The sequence below is a fragment of the Podarcis liolepis genome (genome assembly GCF_965112155.1).
Source record: "Podarcis liolepis genome assembly, chromosome: 10".
NCBI lineage: Eukaryota > Metazoa > Chordata > Lepidosauria > Squamata > Lacertidae > Podarcis > Podarcis liolepis.
The window spans coordinates 35506249-35519491 of record NC_139562.1 but is presented as its reverse complement, the minus strand read 5'-3'; the positions used below and the strand labels follow the sequence as shown (position 1 = coordinate 35519491).

The following is a 13243-nucleotide window of genomic DNA, read 5'->3' as shown; positions in this document are numbered from 1 at the left end:
TTGGGAAGCAGCATTAGAAGAAAGTTGTAACTTAGTATTTGACTGTCCTTTTTCCCGTCAGAGTAAAGCACTTCTGACTAACTTATTTCTGTTTCAGTCTAGCCTTAAGTCATCCTTAACTAAGCAGGCCTGCAAAAGATCTGATGTCAAAACAACAAGCAATACTGGAGGGATTCAGAATGCTGGCATGATCAAAAATGTTACTCCTAACATGCCTGCCACGTTCCTGTCCCCATCCTTGCCAACAGCTGAAGTTAAAGGAGCTGATGCCCTTCAGGATAAATCTGGTAAAAAAATGCCAGCACTTGTGAGAACCATGAAGGAGGGAAATACGAAAGTACCAATTGTTGCCATTTTAATAATTGCTTAATTGATCCTTTCTTTTATTTCTTGACTTACAGTATTTATTGGGTGGTATACATTTTTTAAAAAACAAATTCTTAAAATATAAAAATGCAGTGTAGAGAAAATTAAAACCAAGTTATAATAATATTGGAATAAATCCAGCAACAGAGAAAACAGGAGCACCAAAAGTCTAAAGCTGAGCTCCCCAGTGTGGTATATGTTGGTACATTCAGCCACCCTGTTTGGTGCCTGCAAAGGCCTCCTGCTCCTCCAAATGTTTAATTTTTTTTGGGGGGGGGAGGGTTGTTTGGATCATGGCACCTGCTCTTTTGATTTGTTTTGTTTGTTTTGGGGTTGGAGTGGGGAGATTTTAAACACTGCCAATTTTTCTTCTGTGAAAAAGGCATTTTGAAGTATCTACAATAGTGTTCTTGATCTCTAAAAAGTGCCCCCAGGTCCAAAATGTTGCAGACCAAAGTACTGAGAAAATAAGGTCTGGTGCCAAAAAGAAGCTCAACACTATGACCTGAGGTCCAGCGCCGAGGGCCTTCTGGCGGTTCCCTCAGTGCGAGAAGTGAAGTTACAGGGAACTAGGCAGAGGGCCTTGTTGGTAGTGGCACCCGCCCTGTAGAGTGCCTTCCCACCAGATGTCAAGGAAATAAACAACTATCTGACTTTTAGAAGACATCTGAAGGCAGCCCTGTTTATGGAAGTTGTTAATGTTTGAAGTTTTATTCTGTGTTTAATGTTCTGTTGGTAGCCGCCTAGAGTGGCTGGGGAAACTCAGCCAGATGGGCGGGGTATAAATAAAACTATTATTATTCTTATTATTTATTACCACCACCTATGTAGAGGATATTCCGCAACTGGGGCACTAGTCATACTATTACTTTCCTTTATTTAAGATACTTACACTAGCTACCCACTTCCTCTCATTTGGTGGGGTGCATTCAGAGAAGGGTCTCTTAGGGTCCAGGCAGGCATATATGGTTGGAGAAGATCATCTAAGCAATCTGGCTCCATTCCCATACCCAGGTATTGGCTCAGCACACCCACTGCCTCACCTGGATTAGTTGAAAAGGAAAGAGAAAGCTGCATGTTGTACCCCTGTTGGTGATGCCTCAGTCCTCACCTCTGGATTATTTATTTGAGTCATTTACTGTAGATGTTAAATAGCATGGGGATAAAAATATCCCCGTGGAGCCCATAGCATAATTGGCAATGGGTACAGCGATATCCTGCCCCCTCTAGCACCACTTTTTGGAATCAGCTATCCAGGTATCAGTAGAACCACTGTGAGACAGTATATCCAACACTGAACCAGACAGCTTATTCAGAAGGACGCCATTGTTGATAACACTGAAAGCCACTGAGGGGGCCAAGAGGACTGGGTTATACTCTTCCTACCCTTCTCTTGGCAGAGTTCATCCCAAAGGGCACCCAGAATACAGACTTGGAAAGCTCAAGCCAAGTGTTCATTCATCGTTGCTAGCAGTTGACTTAATTTTTTTTCCAGACCACTGCACAAGTGACTGAAATAAAGATGAAGAACGTGATTCTAGATCTTAACTATTTTATAAAAGCATTAAAAAATATCTGTATGTTGTGATCCTTTTCGGTACATATAAAACATTCAATTAAGTGTGATGCTTTCTCACTAAGCTCAATCTGACAGCTTAATCTGTCTTGATGAATGGAGTTCATACCTGTTCACCTCCTTGTGGAAATGTGAGTGGGAGTTCTGTCAAGCACTTTGGGTGCCAAATTGAAGTAAAGCTATCTTTATTGCTAGGTAATGCTAGCATTAAAGCTTAAGGCGGAATCCTCTTATCGCAGTTTTGGAGGATAGGGTGCTGCTGAGTAATTTTATTGTCCACACAGTTAATGTGATAAGGCAACAGGTTTTGTTGTACCTTAGTGTGTTTGCTAGACCTGTTGTCAGAGGCTTATTGATAATGGCAGCAGCTTTTACTTCCTTCCAAATCCTTGACATCTTCCCTCAGAACCAAATTCTATTGGTTCCTATGGGACTTGTTTCCAGTTTATTTATTGGCAGCCTTCTACCTTTTTAAAGCTTCTTTTAGGGTGCTTAAATACCCTGGCTGAACTATATTGAACTTGTCTTGTTCTTCCTGTAGGACTCTTCTATGCATAAACATTTATGTTGCTTATGGAACTAGAAAGTGCTGGTGTCTAATAGATTTTGTGAAGAAAGCTTAATTTGTCATTTAAAATGACTCTCTTATTCAGGAAAATGGATGTGTTCCTCTTCTAGGATTCCCACGCAGCTGCAGTTTGGATGTAATTCCTTCCAAAGAAATTGATCATGGGAATACTTCTAATCCAGCTGATGATTTGGGGAGAAATAGTTTAGGTGACTTGTTCTCTCCACTTCGAGATGGTAAGTTGACATTGGAAAAAGATTGTATCAATACGTGTGCTGGAAAGGACTCCATCCTATTACATCCCGCAGTTAAGACCCTTAATGCTTGCAGTCATGCCCATCCTATATAGAGCATATGCTATTAAAATAAAATAAAATATTATAGCCAAATTAATAAGGTGCCTCTTTAGATAGTGGTCAGTCATAATCCCCAAACCATGCCTACTGTATTAAAAACTTAAGCAGTAATTGTTTACTGTTTGAACAAAAGATCAGGTAGAGCTGTTACTCAGATTCTACCTGTATAGGATTTTCCTCCCTTTTTACAGTCAGTATTTATTGCTTTGTCCTATAGATGTTGCAGTTTGTAAAACAAGTGAAGATGTTCCCGGAAAGAGTGATGGTAAGCACTTACTCTAGTACATTTTTAGTATCTCTTGAGGGCCCAGCCTGACACTAAATTGGTTTAATTCTACAGGAAATCTGAATAAGTACCAATAAATGAAGGTAAGTAAAAACAAACTGGGGCATGGGGTGTCATATTTGCTACACTGTGCATGCTAAACCTGTGTTCAGGAAACATTCTTGGTTCAAACAGTACAAATCTATAATCCTTTAAAATATAAAGTGGTATGGAAATGAAATGAATAAAATAATAAAAAATACACAAGTGTGTGACTTTGCTTTTCATTCTAGGTATGGATTTTCAACCTTACCTTTCCAGTCTGGATTTTCTCTCCCAGTTCAGCACTGCATTGCCTGTAAGAAAAAATCCAGTAGGATCTGGCCCACAAGTAATGCATTCTAGTCCACTTAATATATTTGTTGGCTCTCCTATCAAAGAGGATGATGAGAATCCAGATGTTGATGCTAAGAAAACTAATCACGGAAGACAAGAGTCCAGAGAACATTTCAAACAGGTAATGCTGTAATTCTAATTGCCTGTGACTTGAGCTGTCCGCCTTGCATTTTTGTTTGCTGTTTCTGCTTTTTGCTGTGTAGAAACATGCACATGTTGGATAGTAGTGCCTGTTGGGAAACTGCCAGGGAGATAGTGTCCATCATGAGCCCCCAAGCCGGAGTTCTGGACGTCCATCGGCCTCCCGTACTCACGCAGATCCAACAGTTAGGGGCACAAAGCCTTTGGAAATTCCTGGCATCATTCCTAGGCTGGTGCACCCTCTTTATCAGCAGAAACGCAGCCGAAAGCTTGCATCACAGAAGAGCAGAAGAGCATAATTTACAGACTTTATTTAGCGTTTAACAGAACAAAAGAAAACACGTCCATTCTGTCAGCGTGTCTGAGCCGACTGAGAAAACGAAAGGAAAAAACAGCAAGCATAAACATCCTGTGAATAGGACATGCGCAGACTCTGTTGCTTACAAAAGCCTGCTCCCTTTTAAGGTGGAACGGAAATATCCTAACATCCTCCCCCTTTCCGTGTAACCTGTTGTACCTGTGGTTCACTCAATTGCAACTTTTGTACATAAACCTTTAGTTGTTCTTTGTTAACAACCTTAGACAACAGATCAGCAGGAATTTCATTTCCTGCCATGTAGGACACCTGAATCAGTCCTTTCTGAATACACTCTCTTGCACGATGTAGCTTAATCTGCAAGTACTTGGTTCTCTGCTTGCAACTCTCCGAGTTCAGCAAAGCCAAACAAGATCTATTGTCTTGATACACTTGTATAGGACATTTCACAGAAACCCCGATGTCCTTAAACAGTTGCATCAACCATTCACAATCCATGAGTGAAAATGACAGAGCATTGAGTTCTGCTTCACAGGAACTTAGGCTCACTGTTGTTTGCTTCTTGCACAACCAGTCAAACAGGCAGTGGTTGTACATGTAGCACACACCAGAAGTGCTTGTACCATCCGTGGTGTCACTTCCAAAACTAGCATCTGCAAAGATTTCAAGACCTCCAGTCTTCTGACTGGTGAACCTCAGCCTGTAGTGCATAGTCCCTTTCAAATAGCGAGCTATGCGCTTCAGAGCTTTCCAATCCTGAACCGTAGGATTGTTGGCATGTCTGCTAAGCAAATTACAGCTTACAGCAATGTCAGGTCTTGAACATCTGGCAATGAAATTCAGTTTGCCTAGAATGCATCTGTATAGCGTTGTGTCAGAAAACGCTTCAGCAGTACTGTCTACCTGGTAACCTGTCACCATCGGTGTGTCTGCTGGGTTTGCATCAACCAAATTCAACCTGGTTAACACATCAGCAATTTTCTGTGTTTGGTGTACCAGAAAATTACCTGCTTGGTCCTTCTCCACCTGCAGAGAAAGATAGTTGGATACCTCACCAAGATCCTTCATGTCAAAGTGCTCCTTCAGCTGAGCTAGGGTGCTTTGGTAGAAAGCCTGATTCTTCCAAAACATCAGAAGATCATCAACAAAACATAAACAATACAGTTTGTTTTGCCCCTCCTCCTTGACAAACACACATGGATCAGCTTTGCCCTGGTGAAAACCTAGAGAAAGCAATGTCTCAGTGAGTTTTGTGTTCCAACACCTGGCACTCTGCTTGAGACCATATAAGGATTTCCGCAGTTTACAGACCATACCCTTCTGTATCTCCATCCCATCAGGTGGAAGCATGAACAGCTGTTCATTCAAAATCCCGTACAAAAAAGCTGTATTAATGTCGTGGTGGGAAACATGCAGTTTCTCCTCCGCAGCGACCTTGAGCATCAGCCGAATGCTCTCATATTTGACTGTGGGTGAGTAGGTCTCGTGGTAATCCTGTCCTGGTACCTGTGAAAAACCTCTGGCAACCAATCTGGCTTTGTGTCTGACTACCTTGCCATTCTGGTCTGTCTTGGCCTTGAAGACCCATTTGCTGCCAACCAGTCTCATTCCTGGGACTACCGGTACCAATTCCCAAGTTTGGTTCCTGTTCAAGGAATCAACTTCAGCCTTCATGGCATTTAGCCAAGGCTCAGCATCTTTAGAGGTTAACTCCTGAACCTCTTTGAAGCTTGAAGGTTCCCATACCTTCTCTGAGCTACTAAGAACAGCAGTTGCTGTCTTAGCAAACTCATCAGCATACCTCTTTGGAGGTCTGCCCTTTGTCGCCCTTTCAGATCTGCGTACTAGACGCAAGTCTTCTGGACTCATCTCCTCTTTCTTAGGAGAAAAGTGACCAATGGTGAACAGTGGTTCTTCCAGTTCATTGTCAGACGCATCAGATGGTCTGACTGAGGCCTTTGCGCTCTGGTAGTCTGCTGTGTCATCACTTTCACTGACATCAGCAGCAGCGCCGCCCACTGAACTGGAATCCGAACTCTGATCATCATCATCATCATCATCCTCATCATCATCAGCAGCTTCCTCAGCTTTAGCTGCTTGCTTGACATCACCTTCATCCTCCTCTGGGTAACTCTGGAAAATTCCCACATTTTCCCCCCACTTAGGATTGTACTCAACACTCCTTGTGAACTTTATGGATTTAGAGTCAGTCATCCATACCCTGTATGCACCTTTTTCGTACCCCATGAACAAACCATGTGCCCCACGCTTCCCAAGCTTGTTGGTTTGTTGTGTGCGTACCCACATGTCTGAACCAAAAATTCTCATGTGTTTGGTGTTGGGTTTCTTGCCAAACATCTTCTCATAGGGGGTACAACCAATGGGTGATGACAATCTGCGATTATAACTGTAAACCAGATTCCCCAAAGCTTCCCCCCAAAACTTATCAGGGAGATTGGCATCATGCAACAAGGTTTTGATTCCTTGCAGCAATGTTTGATTTGCTCTCTCCGCAAGACCATTCATCCATGGCGATCTGGGCGTTGACATGTCATGCTGGATTCCCTTCTCAGTCAGGAAAACTTCAAACTGCTGAGAAGTAAACTCCCCGCCCCGATCAGTGAACAAACAAGAAATACGTTTACTGTGCACATTCTCCAACCAAGCACAGAATTCCTTAAACTTCGGAAACGCTTGCGATTTCTGTTCGAGCAAATACACATGAATGTACCTGGAAAAAGAATCAATCAGAATCATGAAGTACCTTGCTCCTCCTAAAGAGGGCGCTAGTGGACCAACCAGGTCCGCATGCACTAGCTGGTAGGGTTTGGAAGCCTGCCTGCTAGACTCCTTGCCTTTTGGAGCAACCTTCACCTTGTTCTCTGCACAAGATACACATTTCATGTGAAATTTACAAGGTTTGATGTTCAAACCTTCAACCACCTCTGGCATCTTGGCCAGTGCCTTCCAAGAGAGGTGACAAAACCTTCGATGTGCATCGTGAATGCAACCTGCATGAAGAACTTTGTTAGTTTGTGCAACACAACAAGAATCAGCATTATTCACAACAACAGTGTCATCATAAGTTATATGGAACAAACCATCCATAAACTTTGCATGCAAATAGTCCTCTTTGCCTTTACTGATGACACAGACGCTCCTCTTGAAGGAAATCTGAAAACCACGCCCAGTAAGCTGTGGGACGCTCAACAAGTTGCTTGCAGCGCCTGGAACATATAGTACACCACTGATGGTTGTGTGCAAACTTGCAAGTTTCACAGTCCCTTCTCCTGCAATTTGCAACGTCCTTCCATCAGCCAGGTGGATCTCACCTTCCTGTGGCTTGAAGGAGATAAAGAGATGCCTGTCCTTGGAAACGTGGCGGCTGGCACCTGAGTCCACAATAAATCTGCCTTTGGCTGTTGGAGCAGTCTTTACAGCAAGCAAACCCTTGTTTTGCAGTGGCGTGGGCTTTTGCAGCTTGCCCCCCTGCTGCTCCTGGCCAGCAGACGTGCCTTTAGCCTTTGGTGAAGCTGTGCCAGCAAGCAAAACCTTGCTTTCCACTGGCGTGGGCTTTTGCAGCTTGCCCCCCTGCTTCTGGCCATCTGCAGACGTGCCTTTAGCCTTTGGTGAAGCCGTGCCAGCAAACAATGCTTTGTTTTCCCCTTGCGCGGGCTCTTCACCCTCCCTCTGCTCCTGGCCATCTGCAGGTGTCTGCCTGTGGTTCTGTTTACCTTTGCCTTTCCGGCCTCTGCAAAGGCGATGGCCTTGGTTCCCATGAGAAACAGAGCTCTCAGCTGCCGACTCCTTGGCTCCCCCTGGAGGCTGGAATGCTGCCTGGGATGACGTGACGGTCAGCTCCCCCTGCAGCTTGCAACCGGTGCCCTCAGCATCCCTGGATTCACTCGCATTCTGGGAAACAGCTAGGACCTCCGATGCAGTCAAACTCTGGGCTGGGATTATTGGCTTGTGAGCTTTCATCAATGCACACCACATTGCACGTGCAGTGGTGTTGCCAGCCAGCGTCTTAATTTCCTCAAGAGATACGGATAGGACTATTATGTCCATCGCTCTCGAATCAGCTGATCTCCATTTCTCTGTCAGAGGAACTGGGGGGGTGTCAGAAACAACATGCCACACCCCAAACTGACGCAGCAAAGATTCACACCATTTTGCCCAGGTTTCATAATTCTGCCCATGTAACTTAAGGGACTGAGCATCTCCAGAAGCTTGGAAAAACTCCATTTCCAGCTTTTGGCTTTTAGCCGTGAGTCTATTTTAACTTGAAAGACTCCTTATCTTGGCAGCTCATTAATCACGAACTCTTTGGCTCGGCTCCCAGGCCAATTAAGCCTTGCCGGAGTTCAAAGGCTCTTTGCCGAGGTATAACAGAAAAAGCGTCCGTCCCTTTCGCTTTTCCCCCCTTCATACCTCTTACGCAGTCTGTTGCAGCTTTACTCTCCTGTAGGTGCCGTGAATCTGGGCCCATAACCTTGTTGTTGGGAAACTGCCAGGGAGATAGTGTCCATCATGAGCCCCCAAGCCGGAGTTCTGGACGTCCATCGGCCTCCCGTACTCACGCAGATCCAACAGTTAGGGGCACAAAGCCTTTGGAAATTCCTGGCATCATTCCTAGGCTGGTGCACCCTCTTTATCAGCAGAAACGCAGCCGAAAGCTTGCATCACAGAAGAGCAGAAGAGCATAATTTACAGACTTTATTTAGCGTTTAACAGAACAAAAGAAAACACGTCCATTCTGTCAGCGTGTCTGAGCCGACTGAGAAAACGAAAGGAAAAAACAGCAAGCATAAACATCCTGTGAATAGGACATGCGCAGACTCTGTTGCTTACAAAAGCCTGCTCCCTTTTAAGGTGGAACGGAAATATCCTAACAGTGCCTTCTAGGCATGGGCTGTTTGCTTCCTAACCATAGTCATGAGATTAGGAGCACCGTAATGCATGCAAATCCCCCCCACCCCTTTCAGTTTTGGGGTGTTAGGAGAGGGATAGTGCTTCTGGCAGGGGACACGTCATGCTTCTTCTGGGGTAGTTTATCTACCTTTGGTCTCCACTCTGCACTCAGCTCTCACCTGTGACTCCTAGAAGCTGCAGCTTGGGGTGGATTGAGATAATAAGCTTTCTCCCATCTTTTGTTGTTGCTAGATAGTGCTGATTTTGATTGTCCCAAAGGGCCCAGCACATGACTGAGTGTACTACTTATCAGGCAAGAAATGTTTATATTTGTGGGGCTGTGTTGGCTTTCACATTTATTTTCCCCCTTCTGTACAAAGTTGAGTTCCTCCAGCTCTGAGTTTACAAATATGAATACCTCCCCGTTGGCCAACATAATCAGGAGTCCTGATCCCCGAGAGAGGCTTATGAAGAACCTTCAGGCACAACTGACCTATGAATCGCCAGTGAACGGTCCTACCTCAGCAAGTAGGTCTAAATCTCACCTTTCTGTTCTGGAACATAATCAACTAGCTAATGGCATCCTGGGTGAATGTAATGGGAGTGCAACAGTCTCTAAATATTTTTTTAATATATAAAATTTATGATGTACTACTGAATAAAAATGTAGCATCATCTAATGTTTCTGTCTTTGTGTGCATGGTGTACTCTGCCAATTAGTTTGCGTAATTTTCCACGAATGGTCTTCAATCACTTCAGCACTTCAATCACATTTCCAGTCATGCGCCTGCTTTTAAATTCTTAAATCCCAGCACTTATGAACAGTCAAGAACTTACGTTTTCATTCCATAAATATAGGTGGTGATTAGAAATAATGTGACGTGTGTGCTGTGGTGTGCCCATCTTGCCTGTTTATATAGTAGTTGTCTGTATCTTTCTGGGTCCCCTTTTCTTGCCCCAAGTTAAAATGAAATGCTCATAATTTACTTTGCATAGCTTCAAAGATAACTTCTTCGGTTACTGCTGGAGTTGCCAATTCGCTATCGGAAAAAATAGCAGACACTCTTGGAAGCAGCAGATTGAATGCACCTTTATCATCCGTTCAAATTCATTTCATTCAGAATATGATACAAGAAACTCTGGATAACTTCAGGTAAGTTGAGTTGTATCGACACTTTGACTATAGTTATCAGTTTATAAAGCCTGAGCAAAATAATAACTTTAGCGGAGCCCGACAGCAAGATGTTGCAGTGTATCTCTGGAGTGTGTGGGTTACTTGTGGCTGAGGGTGTGTGTGTGAAGAAACAGAAGATACATCACAGGCACTAATCTCAGCTCTAGCTTGGGTCTGTCTTAAGGAACATCTTCTTTGTTTATGAATATTTAAAAGTGTGTCCAGTTCCCATGCAGGTCAGTAGAGCATGAGCTTCATGCAGTCAAGTACTAGATTTGGCCAGGGATGAGATTTGAGAGGATAAGGTGACCTTTGCTGCAACCTGAGAGGTACGGGAGAATTTTGGCAGACTCTGAACCAGCCTCTCCCTTCCTCTGACCTGCAGTATTAACTCTGGGCTGCGTTTCAAGCCTGCCTCAAATATGCTGTTTTGACAACAACCCTGTGGTGAATATGAATGCTCCAAATTGCTGGCTTCATTCTTCATAGTCTGTTGGGTGTCGTGGGCCTCTGCAGTTCCGACTTAAAAAAGAAAAGGTTAGCAGGGTGCTATAGAATTGGCTGGCATTTCAGCATCACATCAGAAATAGATCAAATTAATATACCTACCAAATATACACTTCAGCATTCTTTCTGCCCCAGGAAAGCTAATTGTCTTTGAGTGGTTTTAAGAAAGCAGTGGGGTCAGCTCTGGATTTGTGTCTTAAGTGCTTCTCTTGTCATTGTGACGTTCTATGACATCACTGTATCTTTTCTTAGCCTTGTTACTTGTTTATGAGCAAAAAACCCACCACATTTCAGTGTGCTGTTGTAGTACAACTCAATCAGGACGTAATCAAACTTTTGTATGAATTAATTCAAGAAGTTGGTAAGTTAATTCACAAAGCCCCTGGAGTGTGCTGCTCTTGCACATTTTAAACAGCCAGACATGGCTTAGATTCTCTTCATCTCGAGTAAATACAATCTGCCACAGAGCAACAGTTTACAGGTGCATCTGTAGGCACATATCATGAAGCTTTTATTGTAAATGAAGAATGTTTGTTGGAATCTGTTCCAATGTGCATCTGGAGCAATTACATTTTCCCAATTTATAATAAAAAGAAATTTTATGGCAAGAAACACTCAGTGTGTTTCATTTCCTGGAATCTGAAATAGTACATTTTCAGTATTAGTTGACTAATACTACTTGGGTTGTCATCAGATTTCTCCTTTTCTGTTCTTATTACTAGCCTTGTTTAGCTTTTGCTTATAGCAGAGCATTCTTCTTGCACCTGGTGTTGTGAAACTGGCCATTGCCTCTTGGCTAGAAGGAGTGACTTGTAAAAAAAAGCAGAGGGAGGAGGGGGTTCTAGTACTTTGTCCTTCACTTCCAAAGTTTGTCTCTATTCCATTTACCATAGTCTATAGCAAACAGAAAGGGATGCAGGTGACGCTGTGGTCTAAACCACTGAGCCTCTTGGGCTTGCCGATCAGAAGGTCAGCGGTTCGAATCCCTACGACTCTTGGTCCCAGCTCCTGCCAACCTAGCAGTTCAAAAACACGCTAAAAAGTGCAAGTAGATAGATAGTTACTGCTCCGGCAGGAAGGTAAACGGCATTTCTGTGTGCTGCTCTGGTTTTGGTGTTCCGTTGCACCAGAAGCGGCTTAGTCATGCTGGCCACATGACCCAGAAAAACTGTCTGCGTACAAACGCCGGCTCCCTTGGCCTGTAAAGCAAGATGAGCGCCGTAACCCCAGCGTCGTTTGTGACTGGACTTAATTGTCAGGGGTCCTTTACCTTTTTACAGAAAAAAGAGTCTATGGCATTACTGAGTGGTAATCCAAAACCCTTGATCTGTTATGCTGGAAGGCATTTAAGTTGATGGTGCCCCTCTGCCTAGCCATGGAGGTTCCGTGTGCTCCCTTGTAATTTGTGGGTGGATGGAAGTTACTACTGGCAGCTGGTGCATATCTCTGAAATGGGGTGTTTCGAGGCAGGGTGGGAGTGGAGCTGAGCTACTCAAGAATCTACTGGCTATTAAGCCAGTCTAGCTACTGGCAGGCTGTGGCACTGAGTCCAGTATGGGCCTCTCTGCTGCAGCAGACCATAGCTGCTGCATCAAAAATAATAAAATATCAGATATTTCAATTGTGCCCTTAACCTTAGATGATTAGATGACCCTTGGGGTCACTTTGAACTCTATAATTCTGTGACTCTATAACTCATTAAGAAACCAGTACAGTGGTACCTTCGGTTACAGACGCTTCAGGTTACAGACTCCGCTAACCCGGAAGTAGTACCTTTGGTTAAGAACTTTACTTCAGGATGAGAACAGAAATGGCGCAGTGGAGGTGCAGCGGCAGCAGGAGGCCCCACTAGCTAAAGTGGTACCTCAGGTTAAGAACAGTTTCAGGTTAAGAACGGACCTCCAGAACGAATTAAGTTCTTAACCCGTGGTACCACTGTACTGGAAATTAATTGCTGCGAAGGTGCTATGCTTTCCCTAATGTCATCTTAGTTCTTGTGGGCTCCAATAAAGATATGCATTATCGTTGAATTTAGATGTTTAGTCTTGTCCTGAAAATCACCTTTAATTTAAGAACCAAAGAGAAATGGGTAAACTTGCGAACAGGAATTGAAGGTGCATGGTATTTGTTCCTTCAGGGAAGCCTGCCATCGTGACATTGTGAATTTGCAAGTGGAGATGATCAAACAATTTCATGTGCAGCTGGTATGTATAAAATATATACAGAAATGTGCAGGTGTTTTAAAAGCATTTCAGCTGAAAACCCTACTCTGGATTGCTTGTTCATTTTAAGATCCTAGAAAGAGCAATGAGATTATTGAGAACCTCGGTTTGCTAGGTTTGGAATACTATAATTTTTGCTAAGTGACACTGCAAACTAACTCGCAATCTGTTGTTTCTTAAAAGCTGGGCACAGAGTAGTACTGTCTGATGAGTGTAATATCACATACTTGGGGTGGAAGGGAAACTAGATTGCTTTGCTGAGAAAGTAGTGCTTGAGACAGACTTCCTACATTCTTGGTGATTGACTTCAAATTTTCAAAGGGGATGGATGGGTGGATATCTTTCTGTGGAAAAATTACAGTGGCCCAGTTTGGATGTCACAATAAGCCATAGTCTGAAAAATGATTGTTTACCATGTACACTGCTCAGTTGCACCCACCCTTTG

The 13243-nt window shown here is 43.6% G+C and overlaps 1 protein-coding gene across 3 annotated transcripts in view; it reads left to right on the top strand.

Moving 5' to 3' along the window:
• NEDD1 (NEDD1 gamma-tubulin ring complex targeting factor) overlaps nucleotides 1-13243 on the top strand; it is a 35470-nt gene that overhangs the window by 19300 nt on the left and 2927 nt on the right. For all 3 annotated transcript variants that reach the window (XM_083462911.1, XM_083462913.1, XM_083462912.1), the window contains 7 exons: nucleotides 98-287; nucleotides 2621-2746; nucleotides 3084-3131; nucleotides 3425-3648; nucleotides 9276-9423; nucleotides 9892-10048; nucleotides 12714-12780. In XM_083462911.1, the coding sequence (XP_083319037.1) occupies nucleotides 98-287; nucleotides 2621-2746; nucleotides 3084-3131; nucleotides 3425-3648; nucleotides 9276-9423; nucleotides 9892-10048; nucleotides 12714-12780 (960 nt within the window). The remainder of the gene's footprint in view (nucleotides 1-97; nucleotides 288-2620; nucleotides 2747-3083; nucleotides 3132-3424; nucleotides 3649-9275; nucleotides 9424-9891; nucleotides 10049-12713; nucleotides 12781-13243) is intronic.